At 41.3% G+C, this 27,377-nt stretch overlaps 1 protein-coding gene across 1 annotated transcript in view; it reads left to right on the top strand.

The window, feature by feature from the left end:
* The window catches only part of ENTPD1 (ectonucleoside triphosphate diphosphohydrolase 1), a 97,923-nt gene that overhangs the window by 54,328 nt on the left and 16,218 nt on the right, over positions 1 to 27,377 (top strand). Inside the window, exons 2-6 of the mRNA XM_036737159.1 lie at positions 9,106 to 9,233; positions 17,575 to 17,692; positions 23,461 to 23,611; positions 25,762 to 25,921; positions 26,773 to 27,012. Coding sequence (XP_036593054.1) covers positions 9,106 to 9,233; positions 17,575 to 17,692; positions 23,461 to 23,611; positions 25,762 to 25,921; positions 26,773 to 27,012 — 797 coding nt within the window. The remainder of the gene's footprint in view (positions 1 to 9,105; positions 9,234 to 17,574; positions 17,693 to 23,460; positions 23,612 to 25,761; positions 25,922 to 26,772; positions 27,013 to 27,377) is intronic.

Below are 27,377 nucleotides of genomic sequence, written 5' to 3'. Positions count from 1 at the left end.
GAGATAAAAGAGAAAAAGGTCCAAAGTGCAGCTGGACTAGACCAAGTATACATAAAGTATTAGATCATAGTTCATGCTCTCAGGATAGCCAAAAGAGGAGATGACATGTTATGATTCCTGGAAAAAAGTTATCAAGAAATTAACTATTGATCTACATGTCTTCTTTTCCATTCCCCCAAATTTGCATAAGGACATCCCTAATGAAGGTATGGGAAGGGAAGAGGCACTTTCTTAAATCTTATTCTACAGCAGAACATATGTTTTACACACACAATTGAATGAAATAAGATAAAGTCCCACTGTATATAGTTTGCTGACCACAAAAAAAATTTAATTGGATAAAATGAAAGATCACCTTGCTCTACCAAATGCATTTGCACAAAAGTTTCCCTATACCTGTAACACGCTTCATCCTCAACTCCATCTTTTAGATTCCTTAATTTTCAAATTTCAGTTGATTTCTCTTCTATGAAGTCTTCCCTGATCTCCCTCTCTCATTGCTGTTCAGTTGTTCAGTCGAGTCCAACTCTTCATGACCCCATTTGGGGTTTTCTTGGCCATTTCCTTTTCTAGCTCATTTTACAGATGAGGAAACTGAGGCAAACATGGTTAAGTGACTTGCTTAGGGTCACATAGCTAGTAAGTGTCTGAGGCCAGATTTGAACCCAGGAAGATGAGGCTGGAACTCTATCCCAATCTCTTGCTTGTTATTAGTATTTTCTTCCTCCTCAAATTTTCATGTAACATGTTATGTAATGGTTCTTTTAGCTCTTTCTGCATATATAATATCTCTTTCTTATCCATAGGACAATACAAGTTTGTTGAGGACAGAGACAGTTGTATTTTATTTTATTTTTGTCTTTTTATCCCCTATGATATAGTGGGTATTTAATAAGTATTTGTTCTATATAATAAATGCTTAATAAGTGTTTGTTGAATTTAATGGAGAGATTATTGGCTTGTTAAACCTGAATCTCTCAGATCTACTAGCGTAGCAATCCTTTAATTGAGGCAATTAGCCATTACCCGTACAATTGAAAAAAAGAACATCTGACATTTCACTTTGGTCTCTGGATGTTTCAATTATTCAGATAATTACTGCATAATTCAGATAATTACCTCAAGTTGGTGGCTGAAACAGCCTTCCTAATATCAAAATGCCAGATAGTGGAAATTAGCAAATGGGAGGGGAGGGTGGGGAAGGATGACATTCAAGGGGAGTTTTTCCATAATAAACCTTGATTGAAGCTGTCAAGACATGAAGTAAGTCTGGAGCAAAAAAGATTTATAGTGGGTCATTTTTATCCCAAAGCATTTGATCTGGACCTCTAGCACTGTTTGCCAACCCTCCTGGAGATGCCAGTATCTCCCTTAGTAACAAGGAGGCATTGAACATTTCCTATTGTGTCTCACAGGCTCACAGATTTTGAATTGGAAGAAATGTTAGAATTCATTCATTCAGCAGAGATTAATTCTTTAATCCATTAATTAATAACTAATTAATCCATTAATTCAGAGGCATTGAGTGACTGCCCACACTCACCCAAGGTCACATACCCAAAGGTACATAGTAAGTAGCAGAGTCTAGATTTGAACCCAGGCCCTTTGATTCCAAACTTCACACTTTCCTCCCTGCCCCATCTAGTTAGACCCCCTCCCGCCTTTACCCTCTTATCCTACAGATGAAGAAATTGGGGTGCAGGGAATTGGTGGTTAGTGTCAGAACTTGGATTTGGCCCCAGGTCCTCCAACTAAAAATCTAGAGCTTTTCCCAATGTACCACAATTGGCTGCCATGTTTTCTGGCTCCAGACCCAGTGCTTTCTCCCCACAGTGCTTCATATCAATTGAAAGTTCAGTCCTATAGATAAGGGAACTTGGTTGAACAAAAACAATGAATTTAGCCCTTTTTCCCCATTCCCCCACCCCCTTTTTCCTTTGCATAAATTGTAGAACCTTGGGAAGACATAGCCTGGAGCACTTGGTCCTTGACTGATTCCTGTCCTTCTGGGTGGGGTGATCCATGGTGGGAATGGATGAATGACCGTATCTCTGTTGTTAGACATGTAACCTTTAGCATAATCCAAAGTAAATGTTGGACTATTTTAAGGGTTTAGCTAAACTAAACTCTTCCTGTTGGTCTCATGCAAATGGAAAAAAAGAGAGAGGAAGAGGATATTTTATGTGGTCTGAAATGTAGTCTGTAGCCAGCATAATAAGAGTAGGGTAAGTGGGAAAAAATGTAAGCTGCTTTGTTTGCAGATAGTAACTAATGAGTAAAAGCTATCATTTGGGGAAAAAAAAAACAAGCAATGGGCATTCTCTTGTACAGTGACAGCTATGAAGATAAAATGGAAAATAGCAGGGAAGTTAAGTCATGGTTAAGATGAGCAAGTGGGCAATATCTTCTCTCAAGAGTTATAAGATCTTAGATCTAGAACCAGAAGAGATCTTAGGGAACCTCAGAAGCTACCTAGTTCAACTCCCTCATTTCTCAGATGAGGAAACAGGCCAACAAAAGTAATACTAACATATATAATAACATGAATGGACACCAAAACTGCACATTAAAATGGAGGGGGAATGAAATAAGCATTTATTAAGACGCTACTATGTGCCCGGTGCTACACTAAGCACTTTATAAATACTGCCTCATTTGATTCTTACAACAACCCTGTGAAGTAAGCACCATTATGATTCCCGTTTTACAGCTGAAGAAATTGAGGCAGAGATTAAGACATTTGGCCAGTGTCACGTGGGTATTAAATGTCTGAGGTACTGAGGTCAAAAAGACTGAAACAAAATACAGAATTGTTCTTAAATGTCCCATGTTCTTTTAGAAGGGATCAGCACATTACACAAATCAGTCAATTCTTCTGGCGCAGGGAGAGGGACAGATGGGGTCACTGGGATTGGCCTTCTATAGGAATCGGCACTTGAGGGGCCACTAGGTGGCGCAATGAGTACTGGAGTCAGGAGGACCTGAGTTCAAATGTGACCTCAGACACTTGACACACTTACTAGCTGTGTGACCTTGGGCAAGTCGCTTAAACCCAATTGCCCTGCTCTTCCCCCCCTCCAAAAAAATAAATAAAAAAAGGAAGCAGCGCTTGAGCTGGGTCTTGAAAGAAAATAGGAATTCTGAAAGGTAGAGGTGAGGAAGGACTACAATACAGATGAAGGAACTAGGGTGCAGGGTGTGGGATAGTCTGTGTAAATACCAGAGATGGGGAAGACAGTATTGTGTATGGGGAACAGGAAGTAGATCAGCTTCTCTGGCATATGGAATATGTGTGAAAGGGTATAATGGGCAACTAGCCTAGATCCAGATTGTCAAGAGCTTTACGTCTGTGCCTTGCCCTAGAAGCAATAAGCTGCCAGGCAAGTGACAGGATCGATCTTGTGGCTCAGCACATCGTTTTGTCAGCTCTGTGGATGATGAGCTGTATGGGGAGAGGCTGGGCAAAGGGGGTCATCCAGGAGGCCACTGAAGTGATCCAGCGGAGAGGTGATAAAGGCCTGAACTAGGGAGAGAAGGGGACATTTGTAAGAGAGGTTATGGAGGAAGAATCAATACTATTTGACAACTGATTGGATGTGGAGAGAAGAGTGTGTGTGAGAGAGAGAGAGAGTCAAGAATCAAGGATGACTGTAAATAAGGCATGGAACCTAAAACAGGTGTCATTAAAATGCATCTAAAGGACTGAGGAAGAACTCAGATCTGATCTTAGTTAGCAAGGAACAGGTAAAGCTTACCTTACGGTGAGGGCTGTTCCTCCTTCCCCCTTCCCCTCCCCTGCCCCCAAGAACGTCAGTCATAGTAGCCACAAAGTGGACTCATGATAGTGCCCCAGTAGTGAACGTGGTGTTGAGAAGAGCTCAGGGGTTGGGGGGAACAGGGCACTTTCTTACTTTCTCTTGGTGTCTTGGCTCCAGGAGTTGTTGGTGTTGGGGTGCCCAGTGGGCCTCACTGGGTTCTGCCATTCTGCCACCCTCGGCATGGCATTGTCTGACTTCTGCAACTCCCAGCTTGCCTCAGGAACACCCAGGGCTTGCCGAGGCATTGCTATTACTGCCTTGTCTTCTCATTGCCATAACCAAAATCCTCCCTTCTCCCTCATGGTTGTCTTTCCCAGCAGCCTCTCTTTTTTTAAATGTACATATCTTCTAAGGTTTTGCTTCTACCCCAAAAATCAGAGGGGCAAAAGGGTGAAATTGCTTTAGAACTGCTCAGAATCCTCTAAGCACAAATTCTTTCTGTGCATACATGAAATGCTGTTTTGCCTGTGTGTTTACAGGGTGTCCCAAAAGTCTAAGTGCAGTTTTAAGCCTTTGGGGCACCCTGTATTCCTTCCTCTGTAACTGCAATTGAATTCAATGCTTCAGTTTTTCAAGGGTCAGTAATTTCATCTATGTGGATAATCCTTCCATTACACTTCTCTTCATGATTATTAGAAGGTTTCATAAGTTCATCACTCAATGGCCAACCTACTGTCCATGATGAATTTAGCTACACTGGTCCTATTACCAAGCCTGTACTCAAAGCCCTTACAGTTTCACAGGATCTGTTAGAATGTGCATCCTATTTGCATAGCCCGTTCCATGCTACAATGAAGCCCTGGAGAACTTGAGTGGAAGAATATAAAATAGTCTCCCCAAGATGTGCCATTTCCCCTAATTTTGCACTGGAGACTTGGGGAGTGATGTTCTAAAGACCTTCTAGAAATTCCTGGCTTTTGGTATATTCACCAGCATACGGCAATGTTATGCCAAAGTTAGAATGTCAGCTCTTGAGGCAAGACAGAGACTAGAGGCTCTACAGTTAACAAGAGAAGGAGGGAGAGTGAGTAGTGCCTGGATTGTTTTGGCAGCCGTCATCCCACTTACCCACTTCAAAACACTGGCCATGTTATACATGGTGTCTTGAAATTCTTAGTGCAATTTTAAATTGAATACTATTAAATAAACTTTCAAAACTTACATAAAATGAATTATAGTTAAAATAGCTACTAAAGCTTAAAGCTACACTAAAAATTTTGGGACACCCTCTTTGATGGACGGAGTACTGGACCAAACCATTCAGGCTCAAGTCTTGGCTTTGCTGTTCATTCTCTGTGTGAGCTTGGGGAGGTCCCTGAACCTCTAAGGGCTTTCATTTTGCTCATCTCTAAAATGAGAAGTAGAGTGAGATGATGGTGATCACAACTCACATTTCCACAGGGCCTTGAGGTTTACAAAGTGCTTTCCTCATCACAACCTGTGAGGTATGTAGGAAAGGTATTATATGGTCACCTTTTACAGATGAGGGAGTTGAGGTTCTAAGAGGTTAAATCCTTTGTCCGAGGCTATATAGCTAGTCAGTATCAAGGCCAAAATTTAAACTCAGGTCTCCTGACTCCAAATTCCACACTTTTTGTTGTTGTCATTCAGTCATTATTTAGTCGTGTCTGACTCTTTGTGACCCCATTTGGGGTTTTCATAACAAAGGCACTAGGGTGGTTTGCCATTTCCTTCCTCAATTCATTTTACAAATAAGGAAGCTGAGGCAAACAGGGTGAAATGATTTGCCCAGGGTCACACAGCTAGTAAGTGTTTGAGGCCAGGTTTGAAGTGCAGAAGGTGAGTCTTCTTGACTCTAGGCCCAATGCTCTATGTGCTGTGCCACTTCATTGCCCTTTCCATACTTTTACACTATATCATATGCCTCTCAATATTGTCTTCTAGTTTTAATATCATACAATTCTAATTAATACAGTTTTGGAATACTGGCTCACATTCTGTCCTCCTCCTTTTTTTCCTCTTCTCTTTTCTTTTATTTTACTTCCCACCCTATGCACAAAGCCCATAGTGAATGGCTGGATGTGGAATAGAAAAGAAATGAAAAGAAGAGTGAGAAGAATTTAAGGGAACTTATATGGGAGGAGGGGTGTTAAGAAGATCAGTTACTCGATATCTCAGTGTTTTAATCAGATAACCAGAATATCTATCTGAAGTCCCTGGCCCTGAGGAAATGAGAATTCAGAGTGCAAAAGGGTCTTAGACAAAGAAGGAATAGTTTTGCAGTGTGGAACATTTTGTGGGAGGGTAGGCCTGGGTGGACCATCACAGTGTCAGGCATTGAACAGTTAGAAGGAAAATGACAATACTACATTAATTAATTTAGAGATTCAATGCTCAATCAATCAGACTAGCAAAGGGTTACTTTGTAGAAGTAGACAAAGAAATAAAATGCATCTGGAGGAGTAAAAGGTCAAGAATCTTAAGGGAAGCTGCTATTCAAGATATATAGGGAACTGATGCAAATATACAGGAATAAGAGCCATTCAAATGGTCAAAGGATATAAACAGGCCCAACCATAAAAAACCATATGAAGAAATGCTCCAGATTATTAACAATAAGAAATGCACATTAAAACAATATGGAGGTTTTACTTCATGCCCATCGTTGGCAAAGATGACTAAAAAAAGAAAATGCAAAATGTTAGAGGGGCTGTGGGAATATAGGTACACTAATGGACTGTTGGTGGAACTATAAATTTGTTCAACTGTTCTAGCAGGGAATTTGGGACTATGCCCCAAAAGTGACTAAACTGGGCTTATGTAGAATTTGACTCAGTTTGACCCTTTTACCCAATGACACTACTACTGGCACATACCCCAAAGAGATCAAAGACAAAGGGAAAGGATTCAAATGTACAAAAAAGTATTTATAGCAGCACTTTTTGTTTTAGGAAGAATTAGAAATGAAGTAGGTGCCCATTAATTGGAGAATAGCTTAACATATCTATAATACATTAATGTAAAGGATTATTATTGCATTGTTAGAAATTACAAAATGGAGGAATTCAGAGAAACCGGGGAAGACTTGTATGAATTGAAACAGAAGAAGTATTACCAATAGTATAACCAATTTATACGATGACTACAGTAATGTAAAGGAAACTAACCTTTTAAAATATACATTTTTTATTTCAGTAAACATTTCCTAATTACATCAAAAAATTTTAACATTCGTTTTTTAAAAATTTGAGTTCCAAATTCTTTCTTCCTCTTGCCCCTCCCCCACCCTTTGAGAAGGCAAGCAATATGATACTGATTATACACGGGAAGTCATGCGATACATATTTCCATATTAGCCATGTTGCAAAAGAAAAAAAAACACACACAAAACAAGAAAAATTTAAAAAGTGAAAAAAGCATGCTTCCATCTGTAGTCTTGAGTCCATCAATTCTCCATCTGGAGGGTGATAGCATTTTTCATCATGAGTTCTTTGGAATTGTCTTGGATCATTGCCTTGATCAGAGTAGCTAAGTCTTGCACAACTCTAATACTGTGTACAATGTACTCCTGGTTCTGCTCACTTCACTTTGCATTAGTTCATATGAGATTTCCCAGGTTTTTTTTTTTTTGTAACTGTTCTCCTTGTCATTTCTTATAGCACAACAGCATTCCATTGCAGTCATACCACAACTTATGTTCAACCATTCCCTTATTAATGGGCATCCCCTCAATAGGAAACTAACTGAAAGATTTAAGAACTCAGATGAGGGGAAGCTAGGTGGTGCAGTCAGTGGAGCACCGGCCCTGGAGTCGGGAGGACCTGAGTTCAAATCCAGCCTCAGATACCTGACACATGTACTAGCTGTGAGACCTTGGGCAAGTCACTTAACTCCAATTGCCCTGCAAAAAAAAAAAAAAAAGAAGAACTCAGATGAATGCAATATCCAGTTATGACTCCAGAATACGAATGATGAAGCATGCTTTCCACCTTTCCACTTCTTGGTAGGGAGGTGGTACAAAATGAGACATGTATTTTCAGATATGACCAATGTGTAAATTTGTTTAGCTTGATTATACTTACTTGTTTGTTCCAAGGGGAGGATTTTATTTTAGTGTAACACACTATTAAAATAACTAACTCTTTTTAAGCCAAGGGGCAGTAGAATGTCCCTTCAGGTTCACATGCTGCTTTAAACAAATTTATATTAAACAAAAAAATTAGGCGTACAGTCACAATCTCTTCAGGTTCTCAGTTACAGAAATTTCTAACATTCTGACAAAGGTTTGACCCTTTGCCTTAATTTACATTTTATCTTGATTTCTAGTCAACCTTTGGTGGCCTCTTTGTGGTTGAGGTAAAATTGTGGTTACTGGAAATGTCTGGGTTAAAAAAAAAAGCAGTAGTCGAGTGTTATGTCATAGTGTCTGTTGATAGATACTCGAAAGAGAAGTTAAGCAGGGTTCACCTTTTCTGGGAACTTCCCTAAGTCTCTGATAGGGTGGGTACAACCAGTGTTTCAATTTGCCTCTAGGGCTGATGGCCTGCCTCACTTTCTCTCTTGTTTGTCACTGGGCAGTCCCACTTTCTCATTGGTTTTTTTTTTTTTTTTTTGCTAGTTGCCCCCGGTCTACTGGATATTCTTACTACCTTCTTTCCACAGCTAGACCTCCAAATCCCTCTGAACTCCGATTCTTCAATTTCTAATTTTTCACTGGTCTGCTATTTTATACAAGACCCATAGACATGACTAAGCTTTCTTGATCAATCTGAACATTCTTCCTGTCAATGTCACTCTGGTTCATCCAAGGCCTTTTCATACTTAATCCAAATCTTTGATTAACGGGTTGAGGCTTAGTCTAAAGGGCATGGGCCAACTTGATTGAGTCTTTTCCTTCTATTTTATATCTCAATTCTAATATGTGCCGTGGTGCAACTCAATTAGTCAGCCAATAAACATTTATTAATCACTTAACCTCAATGATAAAAAGGCACATGGAAATAGTGACCTATAAGGGTGAGGAGAGCACTACTATTGTTGCCATCACAGGTCTGTTGGATGATATCTGGCCTTGCATTGCAATTATTTCATATGTATAAGTCCTCTCTTATCCACTAGATTGCAAGTTATTCATGGGCAGAGACTAGTTTTTGTATTTTGGTATCTCTGCCTCTCCCAGACTTAGCACATTTTGGGGCATATGGAAAGCACTCAGCGGTCTGTCTTTTACCTTTCTTTGTATCCCTAGTACTTAGCACACTGCCTGGTATATAGTAGGAGCTTAATAAATGCTTTTTGGCTGACTATCATTTGCTTTTGTTTACAGGTACTAAACCAAAGAGATGTGGGTCCAAGAATATCCTGGTCATCCTTGGATTCTTATTTTTCTTGGCTGTGATTGCTTTAATCACAGTGGGCCTAACCCAGAACAAGCCACTGCCAGAAAATGTTAAGGTAAGTCAAAGAATTTATAACAGTTTGGAGAGTAAATTAGCTGCCCTGACCATTCCAGTTCTCTTTGTGTCCCCACCAAGCCTCTTACAGTCAGAGGTGTGCTGGTAAATGTTTAATGACTGGCTGCAAGATGCACTTTTAAGCTTCATCTACATTATTAACCTCTTTTCATCACTTTCTTAAGTCTGGACAATCAACAAAACAATAAATCAAGCTCTGATTTGTAGCCTTTGCTGATATCTGAGGTGTTGATTCTTACACCAAAAATTTAACAATCAGATCTCTGAGCTAGTTTGAGCTGCTTCCAGGATATCCTTACCTGTAGTCCACCAAATCATGGAGCTTTAAAACCTGATGCTCTACTGACCTTCTTGCCTTTTAATTTTGAGTTTCCTTTGTTTACTCTGGGCATTGATTACTGTCACAGACTTGGGAAAATGCCCATTCTACAAGGTTGGTCCTAAGGGAAGAACCTCACTGTGACACCATCAGGACTGTGAAGGATTCTCTAACTGATTCAGCCTGGCTGCTACCTCCCCTAATCCTTCAGTCCTGACTATGGCCTAAGGATTGATTACACACTTGTTGTCATAGGATCATAAGGATTTAAAGCTGAAGGGACCTGAGAGGTCTTAGTCTCTAACTTCTCTCCCATTTTACAGATGAAGAAACTATGGCATAGAGGGGTTAAGTGGTTGGACCAGGGCCACAAATTATGAAGTGTTTGAGGCAGGATTTGAACCTGGGTCTTCTGGTCTCCAAGTTCCACTGTGTCACACTTTCTGTCTCTCTCCCTCTCTCTCTCTCTCTCTCTCTCTCTCTCTCTCTCTCTCTCTCTCTCTCTCTCTCTGTCTCTCTCTCATCTCATCTTATTTTTGACTTTGTCCTTCATCAGCATATCCTAGAGAGGTAGATCTCCTTGTTCCTTTATGTATCTTTATGATATAGCCTAATCCAAAATTTTCTGTATCTCCTCACCTAACCCCACCCTGGCCCAATCTTCCATTGCAGAATAAAGTATATAGTCTTTACTCTAGCCTGCCTGGCCTGGGCCAAGTCCATCACCCTAATTCTCACTTTTGTCCACTCTCTGGCTTAATTTGGGCTGCAACGAGGTCATTTGTACAGTTATATTGCCATCTGAAGCTGCATTCCCAACCAGTTTCCCTGCTATTTTCATTTAAGATTTAATGGTACCATCTTTGCAGTGCTCCTTCTGCTTTATTCAGGTTTGCAATTGCAGCTGGGCTTTTTTTTTTTCCCTTTCTCTTCAAAATTTAATTTAAAGCCCTCTTGATTAGTCTCCTGCTAAACATATCCTCCTCAATCTCCACACCTGGACAGTTGCCTTCCAACCATCCAAGAAACCACTCTCTTGCTGTCATAGGCACCATCTACATAGCCAGCTATTGCCGCCTCGTTTCTGCCTTCTTCCAAAGTTATAACCATAAACTGGAAGAAGAGATGAAAATGAAAAACTTTGGGTTTCTGTCTTATACTCCTCAATTTGGCAAAGTTGTTAGAAGAAAAAAAGGAAAATGACAAATGTTGGGAGAGTTGAAGGAAAATAGGTACATTAATATACTATGGATGGAACTGTGAATTGGTACAACCATACTGGAAAGCAATTTGGAACTACGCCCCCAAAGTTACTGAATTATGCATATCCTTTGACCCAGGAATACTACTTGTTGTTCAGTTGTTTCCGTCATGTCTGACTTTTTGTGACCCCATTTAGGGTTTCTTTGGCACACACAATGGAATGGTTTGCCATTTCCTTCTCTAGTTCATTTTCCAATGAAGAAACAGAGGCAAACAGGGTTAAATGACTTGCCCAGGGTCACGCAGCTAGTAAGTATCTGAAGCCGAATTTGAACGCAGGAAAATGAGTCTTCCTGATCTAGCTGCCCAGTGATATTACTACAAGGCCTTTACCACCAGAGAGTGAAAAAAAGGGGAAAAACCTGTAAGTACAAAAACATTAATAGTCACTCTTTATAGAAACAAAGGACTGGAAACCAAAGGAGTTCTCATCAATTGGGGGATGGATGAACAAATTATGGCGTATGAAGGTAATGCAATGCTATTATGCAATAAGAAATGACTAGAGGATCATTTTCAGAGAAACCTAGGAAGACTTACTGATGCAAAGTGAAATAAGCAAAATCAGGAGAATAATTTGAATTGTAACAATGTTGTAATGACAAAAGAAACTTTCAGATTTAAGGACTCTGATCAATGCGACAATCGACCATAATTGTAAGGGACCTATGATGCACTATGTTACTCATCTCCTGGCAGAGAGGTGATATACTCAAGATGTGGAACAAGACACACAGTTTTCAATATCCCAATGTGGGAAGTTTTTGCTGGACCATGTATATTTATTACAAGGAATTTTTCCCCATGGGAAAAGATAAGGTGAAAGAGAGAAAAAAATGCTTATTAATTGAAAAAAATAAGAGATATGAGTACCACAGATTTTCAGTTTCCTTCTCACACCTTAAAATTTTCTAGAAATGCGTTTAGTTTTCTGTTTTCATTAATTCTCACACAGAAGAACAGAAATGAATAGCAGTTCATAGGTCTGAGCTTTGGCTAGAGCTCTGTCACAACTTGGATACATTTTACAGAAGCATGGACTTGTGTGATATTAAGTCTTCACCTTGTTAAGCAAGAGTCCTCATAGTGCCACCAACCACCATCTTCTGTCTGTTCATTCTGGGAAACATAACAGCATTTTGGCTATTGCCACAGAGTCTTCCTTGGCATGGCTGAAAGTTTCCTTTCAGTATATCTGAATGAGGAAAGCCTTATTTATGTCTGTTTTATGGAACCAATGATGTAACTCCTTGTCTTCTCCTCTCAGTGTCTTCCATCTTGGAATTTTCTTCTTCTTAGCTTCTATTCTCCCTAAGAATGATTCATCCTCTCTCACAAGCCAGAGTGAAGAGAAGTATATATCTCTTCACATCTTTTACAATCCCTAAGAGAGAGACCAGCTTGGACTTGGAACAGATAGAACTGGTGATAATGTTAGTCAGGAAGAGAAGCTTAGCACATATACAGCAAGGTCACTGTAACATGCCAATCATGTCCTCATTTCTTGGATCCTAGTTAAGTCGGAGAGGCACTAGGGTACAGCAGACATAGAACTGGACTTGAAGTCAGAGAAAGCAGTGGTTCATATTCCCCCTCAGACCCTCACTAGCTTTGTGACCCTGAGCAAGACCTATAGTTTCTTCATCTGTAAGTGAGGGATAATAACAGCACTTAGCTCACGGGGTTATCAGGAGAATCAAAGGAGAACCTCCTCATAATATCTAAATATGAACTCGTATTATATTTATTATATCTAACAGTCGTTTGTACTATCTGGAAACTCCCTGCTTCCACATTTCTTTCCCGAAGCTTGTGGGTCTCAAGTGCATTTGGAAAAGCACATGTTTTAAAATTATCTTAGCTTTGTCCATTCCTGAATGCCAAACCTTTTTTTGGAACAGTTATAAAGACTTATACAGAACAGCTAATAGAAAAGAATTCTCCCTCCACTTCCAGGCATGCAGTTTCCAGTCACAACACCTTTGCCGGGCAGCTGACTATTAGCTTTGACTTCTCTATATTTGAGTTAAGTTCCCCACTTCCCTTCTGGACTGCTTTGTCCAATCAGTGTTACAAACAGGACCCTGCTGAGAACATTTCACTTGAGACATTTCTCACTGCTGGCACTCTCTGAGACTTGCATCTGGTGTTCAATGTTCATGGAAATTCCCAAGAGTTCCATGTCAAAAATGGATCAAAGGATTGTCCTCAGATGAGAAAGATTTTGTGGTTTGATGTCTCTATGGAGAATTTGGAAAGATCAGTTCTGATTTCAGGATCCAGACTTTTGTACAGTTCCATATATTTTTTAAAAATTGCATTTCAAAATATTTTCTAGTTGGAAATAAAGTCTTGGCCCTGTTTTCAAGGGGGACCCACTATTGTCACTTAACAAAAAAAAAATTCCCCTTCCCATCCCTCTAAGCTAAAGATTTAGCAGGCCAGATCAGTGGTTCCGTGAGGACAGAAAAAGACTTGTTTACAGATCACTAAAGTAACATTTAAAAGGACTGACTGCTTATAAACTATTAGAATTTCTGAGACTGGTTGATGGAGCTGCAGGAATGAGCATTAAAGGAACAAGGGCTTAAAAAAAAAAGACGAGGGCTCACAAAAACAATGCATCTAAGGAAAATAAGGGGGGTTGCTTCTGTTATTTTTCATGTTGTTCCACTTACAGGTGTTGGTAAGGCTATTATCTTAAGGTTAACCTTAAATGATCTCCCTCATTAGGAGAAAATGTGGGAGTGACGGCAATTTAGGGACCTACTAGACTGTAAGTTCCTTGAGGGTAGGGGCCTTGTCTAAACTTATCTCTCCCCCCAGCCCTGCCCTGACACAGTGCTGTGCTCTGTACACACTAGGTCCTTAATAAATGTTTATTGAGTATATGGTAAAGAAAACTGAAGCCTAGTTAGGTGAAATGACTTGTTCAAAGTTACACAGTGATAAAAGTAGAACCAGAAGAACCCAGACCTCTTTACTAATACTCTAATGTTTTTTCTACTATGCTATTTACCTCCCATCATAAGCTCAGAATATAAAGATTTACATTATGGCTCAGAATAAGGTCAAAACCTATCTTTTAAGAGAAAAAATCCTTCCCCTTGGGTTTCTCTAATATCTCACCCTTCTTTCTGATCAGGGTCCATCACTGTTCATCCCAGTCTTTCTTGACAAGGCTTCTTGCTCTGGTTTCTCTTTGGAGATATAGGGACAGGGCTGGTTGTCTCTCCTAAACTGTTCTTCTCTAGTGTCTTGAATCTATCTGTCCCTTATAGGGGTGGTGTCAATGAAGTGAATCCTTCTTCATTCCTGGGTCTTTCTACTCTTACCTTTTATGGTCAGGGGGTATGGAGCATGACAATACCTTCTTCATTAGAATTTTCCATTTGAACTCTGAAGGGTCATGTGAAGTCTTGGTCTTTTGGATTGAGAGGTTGAAACTGGTGAGATACGAGAAGGCTCTTTGGCATTGATCTATGTCATCTTTGTACAAGATTCTTTGACCCATTTTTGTAACAATACTGCCAGTGGTATCCTGATGGTGTACTGAGAGTAGGAAGTAACAATCTTATCTTACAACAGTATCTCATATACTTTCTTCATGTTATCACCCATATATCAGAGGCTTTCTCATTATATGAGTAGCCTTGGTGCATTTTGGGACCTTTAGTTTCTTCATTCTGGCTACTCCCCACACAAATGGAACCTTGGAGCATAGGTATCTGGTAGTTCCCAAATGGTAGCCATCAGTTCACTTAATTGACTTATTACCCTCTACTCAGGTGGTGTCTGATGAGAATATTAATTTATGCTACTCTGCCCATCAATTCCCCTTAAAAGCACCCAGGATCACAAGGCATTAAACAAAGAATAGATTTTCCTAATTTTTTGAAACTTTTTTTTATTTAAAGTTTTGAGTTCCAAATTCTATTCCTCCTTCCTTTTTTTCTTTCTCCCCTCCCTGAGACAGTAAGTAATCAGATATAGGTTATACATGTGCAGTTATATTCCATATTAGTCATTTTGTACAAAACAACTAGAATAAAAGAAAAAATGAAAGAAAGTGAAGAAGAGCAAGCTTCAGTCTATATTCATTCAATATCAGTTGTTTCTCTGGAGGTGGATAGTATGCTTTAACAGTAGTCCTTTGGGATTGTCTTGGATCATTGTATTGCTGAGAATACCTAAGTCATTCACAGCTCTTCATTGAACAATATTGCTGTTACTGTATACAACGTTCTCCTGGTTCTGTTCACTTTACTATGTGTCACGTAATGTAAGTCTTTCCAGGTTTTTCTGAAATTATACTGCTTGCCTTATAATACAATAATATTCCATTGCAATCATATACCACAGCTTGATTAGCTATTCCCCCATTGATGAGCATCCCTTTGATTTCCAATTCTTAGCCACCACAAAAAGAGCTGCTATAAGTATTTTTGTACAAATATGTCCTTTTCCCCTTTTTTAGATGTCAAAGAATAGATTTTAATTACGTAGTAAAGAACATAGAAAGGTTTTACACTTCAGCTCTTAGACAGCAAAGAAAACTCCCTTTCCTTCTGGTAGGCCTCTTCCTCCCTAGAGACCTATAAAGTCCTCTCAATTAATAGTACTATTAAGAGTGGTTCCCCACCCCACCCCAGAGGAAAGAACTTGGGATTACCAGAGAGTTAAACAGCTTTCTAGAGGGCCTCAGCTTCCCTAGGTCTTTGAGAATTACTTGGGCGGGGGGAGTGGGAGTTGGGGGGGGGGGTTGGTCCTTCACAAGGAGAAAGAATTTAGAACTCACAAGACAGGAGACCTCTTATTCCTAATGCTGCTATTTGGAAACTAACCCCTTAACAATGTATTTTCAGAGACTTAGACTTTTTGTACTTGGAGAAAGCACCAAAGACTCCATGGTGTCCACTGGGGCAAGAGGAAAGATCATTTTGTATTTATTAGTCCATGTTTTCCTTATCCTTTGGGGCTTCACAAGACCTGCCCCAGGTCTTGCACTGTATATGTTGAGTCCATGCTTCAGAGTCAGTAAAGACTCTCATTCAGACTTTCTTAGATCTGTTCCCCCCACAGCCCTTTCACGGGGGACACTCGAGAAAGAAATAAAGCCTGATAGTGACATTTGAGGAGCCCACCACTGTCCCATCCTCTCTCCCTCTCCTTCTCTCTTGCCTAGGTTGCTTTTGCTTTTTCATAGCTGTCTCTGTCACTCGCTCTCTGTTTTCTCCTCCTCTCCTTTGCCTGTCCTTTCTTTTCCTCCATCCATATTTATCTCTCTCCCTTCTCCAATTTAACCTTTACCTTTCCTCTTACATTTAAGTGTCCATAATGTGAATTTTTTTTTTTGGTTTTGGACCAGATTTGTGATTTTATTAATGGCAGGAACTTTCAGTAAGGAAATTCCCTCCACTAGTGCAGATAGCAACGATTCTGCTATGTTTAGTCTCAGAGAAATGCCTATGGAAAATGGAATATGGAATTGCTGCCACCAAAGTCCTGCTCTAATGTCTCATCATGCTATGGAGTTGCCTGTGGGATCTATAAAATTCTGTCAAGGAACTGCAAGCTCTGGCAGGGCCCATCAGAAGGCTGGAAAGAATCAATAGACCGGGTGACAGATAGTATGCCTGTTATTTGAAGGCCAGCCTAGCTCAGTCCAGAGACATGCTCCCAGACAGCTGGCTACCAGTAAGAAATTGCTTCAACCACAGTAACTCATAAAATCCATCTGCTAAGGACTAGAGGAGCTGTGATCTGCACTGATGGAACAAAGTCTTATCGGATGAAATCATGGATCCTTGAAGCATAATAATACAATTAAAATCCATTTTAAAATATCTGTTGTTTCTATTAAATAGATTTTCACATTCCTAGTAAATTAAAAATCAGGTGAGTCTCTGTCTCTGTCTCTCATTCTCTCTCAAAACAAAAACAACCCATCTTAAACAAATTAAAATTTTTAATTTTTTTTTTAACTTTGAAAGAGGCAGCATGGCACAGTGGATAGAACCCTCAACCTGGAGTCAGTGAAAACTAGCTATGTAATACCTACTAGCTATGTAGCTCCAGGCAGCTAAATGGCACAGTGGATAGAGTTCCAGGCCTGGAGTCAGGAAGACCCAAGTTCAAATCTAGCCTCAGATGCTTACTAGCTATGTGACCTTGGGCAAGTCACTTAACCTTGTTTACCTCAGTTTCCTTATCTGTAAAATAAGCTGGAGAAGCTCATGGCAAACCAGTCTAAGATCTTTGCCAAGAAAACTTCAAATGGAGTCATAAAGAGTTGGGTCCAATTGGAATGACTGAACAACAACAAATGTAACTCTGTGCAAATCTTCTATCCCCTATGAACCTCATTTTCCCCATCTATAAAACCGGAGTAGCAAGAGCACTCATCTCCTAAGGTTGTTAAGGCAAGTAAAATGCTTTGTAGATTGTAAAGGGCTAAAGAAATTTTTAGAAGGCTCTGGAGGAAAGAAGGTTCCCTGCCCTTGCCCCAGCATCTCATGCATATCAACAGGCTTACTGTCGTGTGACCTGAAAAAGATTCAGTCACCAGAGGTACTGGGGTGCTCCCAGCTCTCAGGTAAAGGACTGCCATCACCTCCTTTGAATAAAATGCACATTGTCCTAAGGCTCTTGACAAGACGAGAACAGTGTGTCCTGCCACGAGCTCACTGGCGAGGAGGGTGTTTGTGGCTGATTGGTTCCTGGCTTGCTTTGTCCTCAGTATGGGATCGTACTGGATGCAGGCTCTTCTCACACCAACATGTACATCTACAACTGGCCGGCAGAGAAGGAGAACGACACCGGAGTGGTGCGACAGGTGGAAGTGTGCAAGGTACAAGGTAAGGTGTGGAAACGCGGGAAAGACCGGAAGCAGAAAGGACATGGGGTGCCAAGAGGGTCATGAGATGTCATGGCCGTAGAGCGGTGTGCCTTAAGAAGCGACCCTTCCGGTGAACTTTGGGAGGAATTTGTTGATGTTGCCTTATAGGCACTGTTATAATTAACATGAATGCAATCCAATTTAGCAAACGTTTATGAAGTATCTGTTATGTGTGTGGCACTGTGGTAGGTCCTGGGGATACAAGAATAAAAGTAAAACATCTACCCTCAGGGAACTTATGCTCTACTGTGGAGCTGTCATACATGAGAAGTGGGGGGGGGGGGCACAGTCAATGGAAGGTGAACCTGAAATCAGAAAGACTGGAATTCAATTTCCACTATGATTTATCCTGGCTAAGGGATCCTTGGCAAGTTATAACCTCCTGGTGCTCTAGGCAGTGATCTAAGATTGTAACTTACAGATGAGTTGCTGATCTACATTGGTGGAAGGTGTTTTCACACCTGGAAGTCACTACAGGTTCAAATTTCCTGCCTTATGTCCTGCCCCCCATCCCATCCTACTTCCCCCCCAAAACCCCTAGTTATACACAAAATGTAAACACACAAGTAAATATATGGCAATTTAAGGAAGGAGTAATCACTAACAACTGGGGAGGGGGGGAACAGGGAAGCCCTTGTGGAGGAGGTGGCCCCTAGGCTCGCTCTTAAAGGAAGATAAGGATTCTGAGTGGCAGAGATGAGGAGGGAGGGCATTCCAGGGGAGGGGTTTCTGTAAATGCACAGAGGTGGGACGTGATGAAACGCTGAACTTGAAAAAAAGGTAGCCGTTCTTTTGGGCTTTAACACAGGGTTTGAAGGGAGTAATGGGAAATAAGACTGGAAGAGCTGAGACCAGGTTTGAAGCCAGATTTTGAAGGGCCTTAGAAGTGGAGGAGTTTCTGCTTTGAGTCAACAGGGAGTCACTTGAGAAGGGGAGTGGCCTGGTTCAACTGTGTCTGAGGAATATTATTTGGACAGCTGTGTGGAGGATGGATTGGAGAAGGAAGAAACTGGAAGCAGGGAGACCGATCAGATGGCTATTCTATTAATCCAGGCAAGGGGTTCTAAGGACCTGTGTTAAGTATAAATGGAAAGAAGCAAATGGGCGTGAAAGATGGGGAAGGAGAACCAACAGCACTTAAACTTTTTGGTTACGGAGGATGACAGAAAAGAAAGAGCCAAGGGATGGGGACTCCAAGTTACAGCGCTGGCCTTGGAGTAAGAAAGATCTGAGTTCAAATCCTACCTCGGACACTTACTAACCGTATGACTATGGGCAAAGTATTAAACCTTCCTCAGCCTGTGAAATGGCGATAATAACAGCGTTATTGTGAGGATGGGATTCACCATTTAAAGACAGCACTCTGCAAACTTGAACAGCTGTGCGAATGGAGCTATTATAATTATTATGAAGGGAAAGACTGTTCTGCCTTTAATAGAAACAGAGAAAATTAGGAGAGAGGAAGGTTTGTGAGGGGAAATGACCTTCGCCACGGCGAGTGTGAGATGCCAGTGGGACATTAGGGTGGAGATGTGGAGCATTTGGCAATATGGGACTAGAGTGGGACACACAGATTCGGGAGTTATTGGTGTAGACATGATCGTTGAACCTTGGGGGATGGATGAGCCCAGTGAGGGAGAAAGTGTAGACAGGAAGGAGGGTGCAGGGTGGAGCGGGAGATGGATAGCAGTTCATCAAAGAAGACTGAGAAGGAAAGTGGAGAAACAGGAAAGAGCAGAGTCACGAGGCCAAGGGAAGAGAGAGTATCTAGAAGGAAGATGGGGCTAATAGCAGTCATAGTAGTTCACATTTGTAGAGGATGTTACAGGTCTTCTCAAACCTCTGAGGTAGGGGCTAGAAATATCCCCATTTTACAGGCGAGGGAACCAGAGCTGAAATAGGTGACTTGGCCAGCGCTCACACACTTCTTATCTGAGGCAGGATTTAAGCTCAGGCTGTCCCGGCTCCAACTGCTACATTTTATCTACTGTATCGCATAGCTGATAAGATATAGAAAGTTCAAGGGGGAGGAGGAGAGAGGCTAACATTTTTAGCAGCTTAGGTTATTTGTTACCCTTAAGAAAACGGTTTCAGAAGAATGTTAGGGGAGAAGGGAGATGAAATCTAGAGCTGCACCATCCCTCCCCATCATCCTCCAGCTATGGAACAGAAGCTTAAAGCTTAGATGTGGGCCATGGGGCAAAAAAGCGCTGGGCCAAGGAAAGAGGGTTCATTGCCGCTTGAACTGTCTCTTATTGCAGCCCGCCCAGGTTGCTGGGCCAGACAGAAGTGGGTAAACCTTAAAGGTTGTGTGCTATGGAAAAGGGAGAGCAAATCACTGGAAGTGGAGAGAGTAACCCCCAGGAACAAAATGGTTGCTCCACCCCATGCATCCAGAGCCCCTGATCCAAGTTGGGGAGCAAGGGTGAAGGCTAGCTAAGTCTAGGAATCTTGGTTCTAATCAGTTCACTGGTCACTTTAGGAGACCCTCAGTAGGATTAATGGGTCTATACTCTTTTCTTTCTTTTTTCAGTAACTTCTATATGCTGTGTAAATCATATAGTCGTTTTATGTTTCCCCCATAATTAACCAATCCTCACTAAACATCCCCTTCTGACTTGGGCCTGTTAAGGGAAGAGGACCTCTACACAGATCTGTGTAGGACTGGAGGCAACTAGAGTTTAATTGCATGGTGAACCAAATGCCTGTGATTATAAAGATCAGAGTATGATAAATAGCAAAGCTACTGGGATGGAAATCAGAAGTCTTAGTTCATTTCTCCTCTATCAACTTGGAGACAGCTCTATCTCATCCCAACAAGTGATAACATGTAAAAGGAAAAGAGTCAAGAGGCATTGGAGGCCCAGGGAAGGGGAAGAATGGAATTTACAAAACAGTTTCCAGCCAAAGTCCTTTAGTTGGATCCAACCCTCAAGAAGCACAATATGCATGCTTCCAAAAGGATTTGGACAAGTTTTCCAAAGTCAGTCACTAATTCACACATAGAATGGGCCAAAGTTAATTTTTATGCTGTTCATTTCAGTAGAAATTGTTCTGATATACTGCACACAAATCTGCACAAATATGGAAAAACAGCATCAGAATTTTTTTCCTCATCCTGGTGGGATAGTGCCTTTTGAAACTGACCCAAACTGAGCTTTCTGATACATTATTGGTGGAACTGTAGTCTACGGTATACATTTTGGAGAGGAGCATGGCAGCATAAAAAACAGTATTTTTTTTGTCTGATTCCATTGCTAAGACTTCATAGGATCGCAGACTTAGAACTGGAAGTGATCTTAAAGGCTAACTAGTCCAGCTCCCTTATCATACAGATGAGGGAACTGGGGCCTAGAAACATGAATTGACTTGCCCAGTACAAAGTGGCAGCAAGAAGCTGAGCTAGGATTTGAACCCAAGTCATTTGAGTCCAGGTCCATTGCTCTTCCCGCTACTTTGTGGTACCCATCTGTGTCTAAATATCCATCCCTCCACCTGTAATAGCAAAGCATGCGAAACAGCCTATATGTTCAATGATTGGCAAATATCTGAATAAGTTCTGCTCTATTGATGTAATAGATTATCGTGATGATAGAAAAATAATAAACATGAAACATGAGGAAATATGGAAAGACCTATATGAAGAGCAGCAAAGTGAGATCAGCATCAGAACTGGTTCCACATTAACTACATCTATCTATCTATCTATCTATCTACCTATCTCTTGTCCATCTGTCTGTATGTGTATATATGTACATGTATGTACACATGTAATATACACACATACCCTATATAAACTTTATAAATTAATACATATATGGCTGGCATGGTGGTGCATACCATTAATTGCTGGGGACTCTGAGACTGGTGGATCTCCTGAGTTAAGGAGTTCTGAACTTCAGAAAAGCTAAAGCAGATTGTGTTTCTGCATTAAGACTACTAATACGATGATTCCCCCTGGAGTGGGGAGGGCCACTAGGCTTCCTAAAGAGAGGTTAACCAACCCAGGCTGGAAACGTGGAGCAGGTTAAAGATTCTGTATCGGTCAGAACTGGGATGGAACCTGCGAATACCTGTTTTTCTTCCACCCTGGGCAAAATAGGGAGATCAATCTCAAAAGAAAAAATACATATATACATTTACACATGTATACCCTTGTATGTACACATGTACTATTTACATATGTATTTATTTATTTTGAGACTGGATATGTATACTTACATATGTATGCACGTATAGATAAAGATTTACATATCTACATGTATATATGTATAAACAAAAACAAAATCAAAGATGGTAGAATTTCATACAGGCTTGGAAAGGACAGAGAACCAACATATTTATCGGTTGTTGCTGGTTAATTCATTTGCTTCTGCTTTTGTAAATGCTATGGGCTCCAATATAAGATTTTATTTCTTTATAATATATTTGTTAATTTGTTTTTGCTGATGGTTGTTTATAGCAAATTTTTTTAAGAAATTAAACAAAAAGAAAACCTACTGACTGAGCACTTTCTTGGGGTATGTTGATTGGTTGAGATCTTGCAAACTTGGAGGCTAAGTTTTTATAGGCTGATTTCTAGAGATTTAAGACAGCGTTAAGCTTCTATAGCCTGGTATAGGAAAAAGGTACTATAATGAAAGCTTAAAGATCAGGGATCTAGTCCTGTTTCTGTAATTGACTTCTAGGTGATTCTGAAGAAGTTCAGTTACCTGGGCTTCAGTTTCTTATTCTGTAAAATGAGGGGTTTGAGCAACGTAATTCCTTTTACTTCATAGTACCTGACACACAGTAGGTACTTAATAAATGTTTATTGATTGATTGATTACTGTAGCTCTCATTATCTTAAGTTTGTCCTTTTCTCCAGTCTTCCTCTCCCCATGCTTTCTGAAGTGTTTGGGCCAACATCATGCTAAGGTCCCACGTGGTGTGGTGAGGGCAAGATGTCTCAGGCCCACCTAGGTTTATATTTACGAGCATGGATTATAATAACATTTTTCATATTTATGAGCATTCCATCTCCCACCTGTATTCCTTGGCCTAGGCTGTCTCCCATGCCTGGAATGTTTCTCCTTCTCATTTATGCCTCTTGGAACCCTCAGTTCTCTTCAAGGTTCAGCTCAAGGGCCACTTCCTTCAAGAGGGATTTATAGCACATGTGGGACTCCACATGTTCAGGCCATCTATCCATGCTCTAATCCTCTACATTGGGTTTTTAAAAAAAAATGTTATTGGTATCTATTGTGCACATTTTCCCCTGTACCTCTCCCTTTGCCCCTCCCAGAGAGCCACCCTTTAAAAGAAATGAAGAACAAGAGGACGAATAGATAAAACAATTAGCAAAACCAATCAAAACATTAAAAACAATCTGAAAATATTGCAAACCTCTGCAAAGGAGTCAGGGGAGAGGTTAAGACAAGTTTAATTTGATCCAAAGCTAGAGAACAAATGTTTCTGGAGAGGTACTGTAGTGCAGTAAAAATATCAGTGAAGTTAGTCTGAAGAGCTGGGTTCTAGTCCTGACTTTGAAGAGTGGACACAGGGAACTAGAGTTTTGCAAAGAAAAACAAACCTCTGAGAGTTCTAGGGGTAGGTATGGAATGCAAACACAGGGCGTACAACCCCAGCTTTATCTCGTGGTGTCTCACAGTACCAACTATGAACCTTTTGAACTTATTCAGCAGCATTAGAATCCTTCATTTATGGTGTACTTGTCGATATCTCCAGGTCCTGGCATCTCAGGGTATGCCCAGAAGGTAGAAGACGTAGGCTTTTACCTAAACCAATGCATGGACAGAGCAAAGCAAGTGATTCCCAAGGAGCAGCACCAACAGACTCCTGTTTATCTTGGAGCCACGGCTGGTATGAGGTTGCTCAGGTATAGCAGCATTTAGGAACCTATGATAAGGTTTGGCTTTGGATTTCAAGACAATGTTCCCATAGTAGTAAAGTCCTCCACCTTGAAAAAGTCCAAGGGCAGGAATGAGGATTTCAATCAAGATTTATTGAACAGAATCACTGGACCTCAAATTGCAAAGTGAGCTTAGAGACTGTTTAGTCCAACCTTTACTCAACTGAGAATCTCCTCTATAATATCCCCAATAAACAGAAACATAACTAGCCTATGGCCACCAAGACTTTGCACCAGGGTGAGGAATTTAGAGGCTGAAAAAATGTGAATCTTATACTTCTTTAAAAAGAGGTGAAGGGAGTGTGAGCTCAGATGCCAACTGAGAAGTAGGGAAGAGGACATTTGGTTCTCCTTTGCCTCTAGGATAAAATGCAAACATCTGTTTGGCATTTCAACCCCTTCACAATCTAGCTCCAACTTCTCTTTGCAGGCTGAGTACACCTTACTCCCCCTCACACATTCTATAATCCAGGCAAACTAGTCTATGTGCCTGCTCCCAACACATGACATCTCCTCTCTCTCGTGTATGCCTTGGCACACAGGCTGTCCCCTGTATCAGGAAGGCTTCTCCCTCTCATTTCAGCCTCTTAGGACCCCAGCTCCCTTCAGGGCTTAGCCCAAGTGCCATCTCCTTCAAGAAACCTTTTAAAATTCCCCCTCCCACTCAAGAAAATCACTTTGTATTTATTTTGCAAATATCCTATATTTGTTATACCTGCGAACAGGTTGTGATCTTCCTGTAGAATGGAAGCTCCTTGAGGACAGGGACTGTCTCTCTTTTGTGTTTGTGTCCCCAGTTCGTAGCTCAGATGATTCTTGATTGATACGATAAGCAATTTTCCCTCCCTCCCAACTGAATCTGACTTAATTGCTTCTTGTGGTCTTGTCACATCATGAATCACAAAGTTGTTCTGAAGGTATATTTTGTGTCCCTTGACCCAGCTAGTGCTGCTTTTCCCAGGCAGCAATTGCCCCAAGTGATAAAATTGCTACTTGTGATTCTGCCAACAAGTGATTACCCGGTCTTTGATGAGAGGCTCCCAAGCCAGATCTCTTTTTTTTTCTTTTGGGCAGCTCTCATTGTTAAAAAGTGTTTCTTCTTAGCAAGCTGAAATTTGAGTCTCTGAAATTTCCACCCATTGTTCCTAAGTCTGTCCTCACGGATAAAGTACAAGTGTGATCCCTCTTCCACGGGACAGCCTTGCAGATCCTGGAAATCAGATATCATATACCCTCTAAATCTTCTCTTTAAGCTAGGCACCTCCAGTTCTTTTGACCATTCCTCATGTGGCATGAACTCAAGGCTCTTCACCATCCTGGTAGTCACCTTTAATTAAAAACACATTTATTAAGCACCTACTAAGTACCGGGGGGAATAAGGTGTATTCAGCCTGAAAAGAGAGGCTGGAGCTAGATTGTGAAGGGCTTGAAATGTAGTGTACCAGCATTATGCTACATGCTGGGAATACAGTTTAAAAAGTGAGACAAGTCTTGTCCTCAAGGAGCTTATATTCTACAAGATTGTTATTTGTCCTTTGTTCTTAAAGAGGACCAACGACTTCAGGAAGGTGATGTCGACTTCTAAGTGAATTGGAGTTAAATGAGGCAGAGATGTGCAAAGTCACCAGTCTTACTGTCCCTTCCAGAGTCATCTGGATCCAGTGGCTAGATACAGATCAGGACAACTGGGGGGAATAGGTATTAATGGACAAGTCAATACAAAGCAAATACAAAGCAAATGGGGATGGGCACTAACAAGCACTTAGTATTGATTGGCTGACAAAGAGAACCAAAATGACATAGTGAATGTTGGGGTCAAGGTACATCATTCAGTACTAAGCAGTTAATAAATGCTTGTTGACTGCCTAACTAACTGACAAGTGGGGCAATCAAAGAAGGACCTTTTGAAAGAAGTGTCACTTGAACTGCCACCACCCCTATCCAAGGCAGACTGAGGTGGTCTGAGAATAGGAGTCCCTACTTAGTTATATTTATCTCCCCTCAGGTCTAGGGATCTCATTTCCTGGTGGTAATTTGCACTGGTGTGGGGTGGGTAAGGGAGGTTGGGATCCCAGGATTAATAGCTAACAGAACTGTTCTTTGTGTTGGGGGTCCAGGATGGAGAGCAGCACCCTGTCGGATAGAGTCCTGACGGCTGTGAGACAGAGCCTCACTGCTTACCCTTTTGATTTCCAAGGGGCCAGGATCATCACTGGCCAGGAAGAAGGTGCCTATGGCTGGATTACCATTAACTACTTGTTAGGCAAATTCAACCAGGTAATATCGATCCTCTAGGACGTATGAGAGTGGCTGCCTGGCACAGTTTGTGTCCAGGAAAGTCTATCGGCCAGTGTCACAAGCAGCTCCAGTACCGCTGCTAAGAATGTGTGAATATACTGGCATCTTTGGCCCCAGCTTAATGCCCCACACACAGTAAATGCTAAATAGATGCTTGTTGATTGATTGATATATAAACATGGGTCTGAGATTTCAGAGTGTAATCTTTCTCAAAAAACTAGAGATACCTGCCCCTTATGAGGCCCCTTATTAGTGTCACATGTTAGTCTTTACCAAAGTCCTCTTCTGATGCCTCATGATGGTATAGCAGAGACTTAGGGTGCTCAAAGGTGAGGCTGGTAGAAGATGCTAGCAAATTACAAAGGCTTCGTGTAAGGGCCTGGCAAAGGACTCTTGTCTGTGGACCAGCCCAGCCAAGTTCAAGAAGGGTTATCAGCAGGTTGGCCAAGGAAGGATGAAGTTTTGGGGCCATAACATCTCTCCAAGACCCTCTAGTGAGGCACAGAGGAGTTGCAATCTGTTTTGGTGGTGAGAGAACCCCCACTGATGAAACTGCAAATCCCTGAAGCACTGATCTAATGGGAGAGCCCTATGGAATGGAAAACCTCTGGCCTTGTGTCCCAAATGTTTATTGGGAACCCCTCTTTTCTGGCTGCTGATTTTGGCATGGACTCTATCCTTCTTCCAAGGCCATGCCTAGCCTTGCCCCTGGACCCCTGCTCCTTTTCGGCTACAAGCCGAGTCTAGGAAGGGGTGTGTCACGGGCATATGGTAGGTGTGGAGACATCCATTCCTACTTATAGTAGCATAATAAGCTTTGTCTCTTTTAGACTGTCAGCTGGCTCAGAATTCTGCCCAGAAGAGAAGATCCCCAGGAAACCTCTGGGGCCTTGGACCTTGGAGGAGCCTCAACACAAATAACTTTCGTGCCCCTCAACCAGCAGATCGAGTCCCAAAACAACTCCCTGCACTTCCGTCTCTATGGCAAGAGCTACAATGTGTATACACACAGCTTCCTGTGTTATGGGAAGGACCAGGCTCTCCGGCTAAAACTGGTCAACAGCATTCAGGCAAGTCTAACTGATTCCAGATCCTGCCTCCCCCACATCTGTAAGCATGACCTCACATCCTGTTTTCTCTGCCTCACACATTATCATGACTGAGGTTGGGCTTACCCCCCCTTTCCCCAAAGATACAATTTTTGGCAGGTTATCTGACAAAATTTGGTGGACCCTAATTCTGACAGTTGTTTATTCCCAGCCTCTCCTCCTCTTACACCTCCCACGTCCAACACATTTCTTTAGTGTATCAAAGATTGAGAGCTAGAAAGGGACCATGGGAACTATTTACTCTATTCCCCTTCATTTTACAGATGTGGAAATTAAGGCCCAGCAATGTGAAGTAGGAGACAACTTGATGGCTCAGTGGGTAGAGC

This window comes from Trichosurus vulpecula, chromosome 8 (assembly GCF_011100635.1).
Source record: "Trichosurus vulpecula isolate mTriVul1 chromosome 8, mTriVul1.pri, whole genome shotgun sequence".
NCBI lineage: Eukaryota > Metazoa > Chordata > Mammalia > Diprotodontia > Phalangeridae > Trichosurus > Trichosurus vulpecula.
The sequence above is the reverse complement of the archived record's forward strand: the minus strand, read 5'-3'. Positions and strand labels throughout refer to the sequence as shown.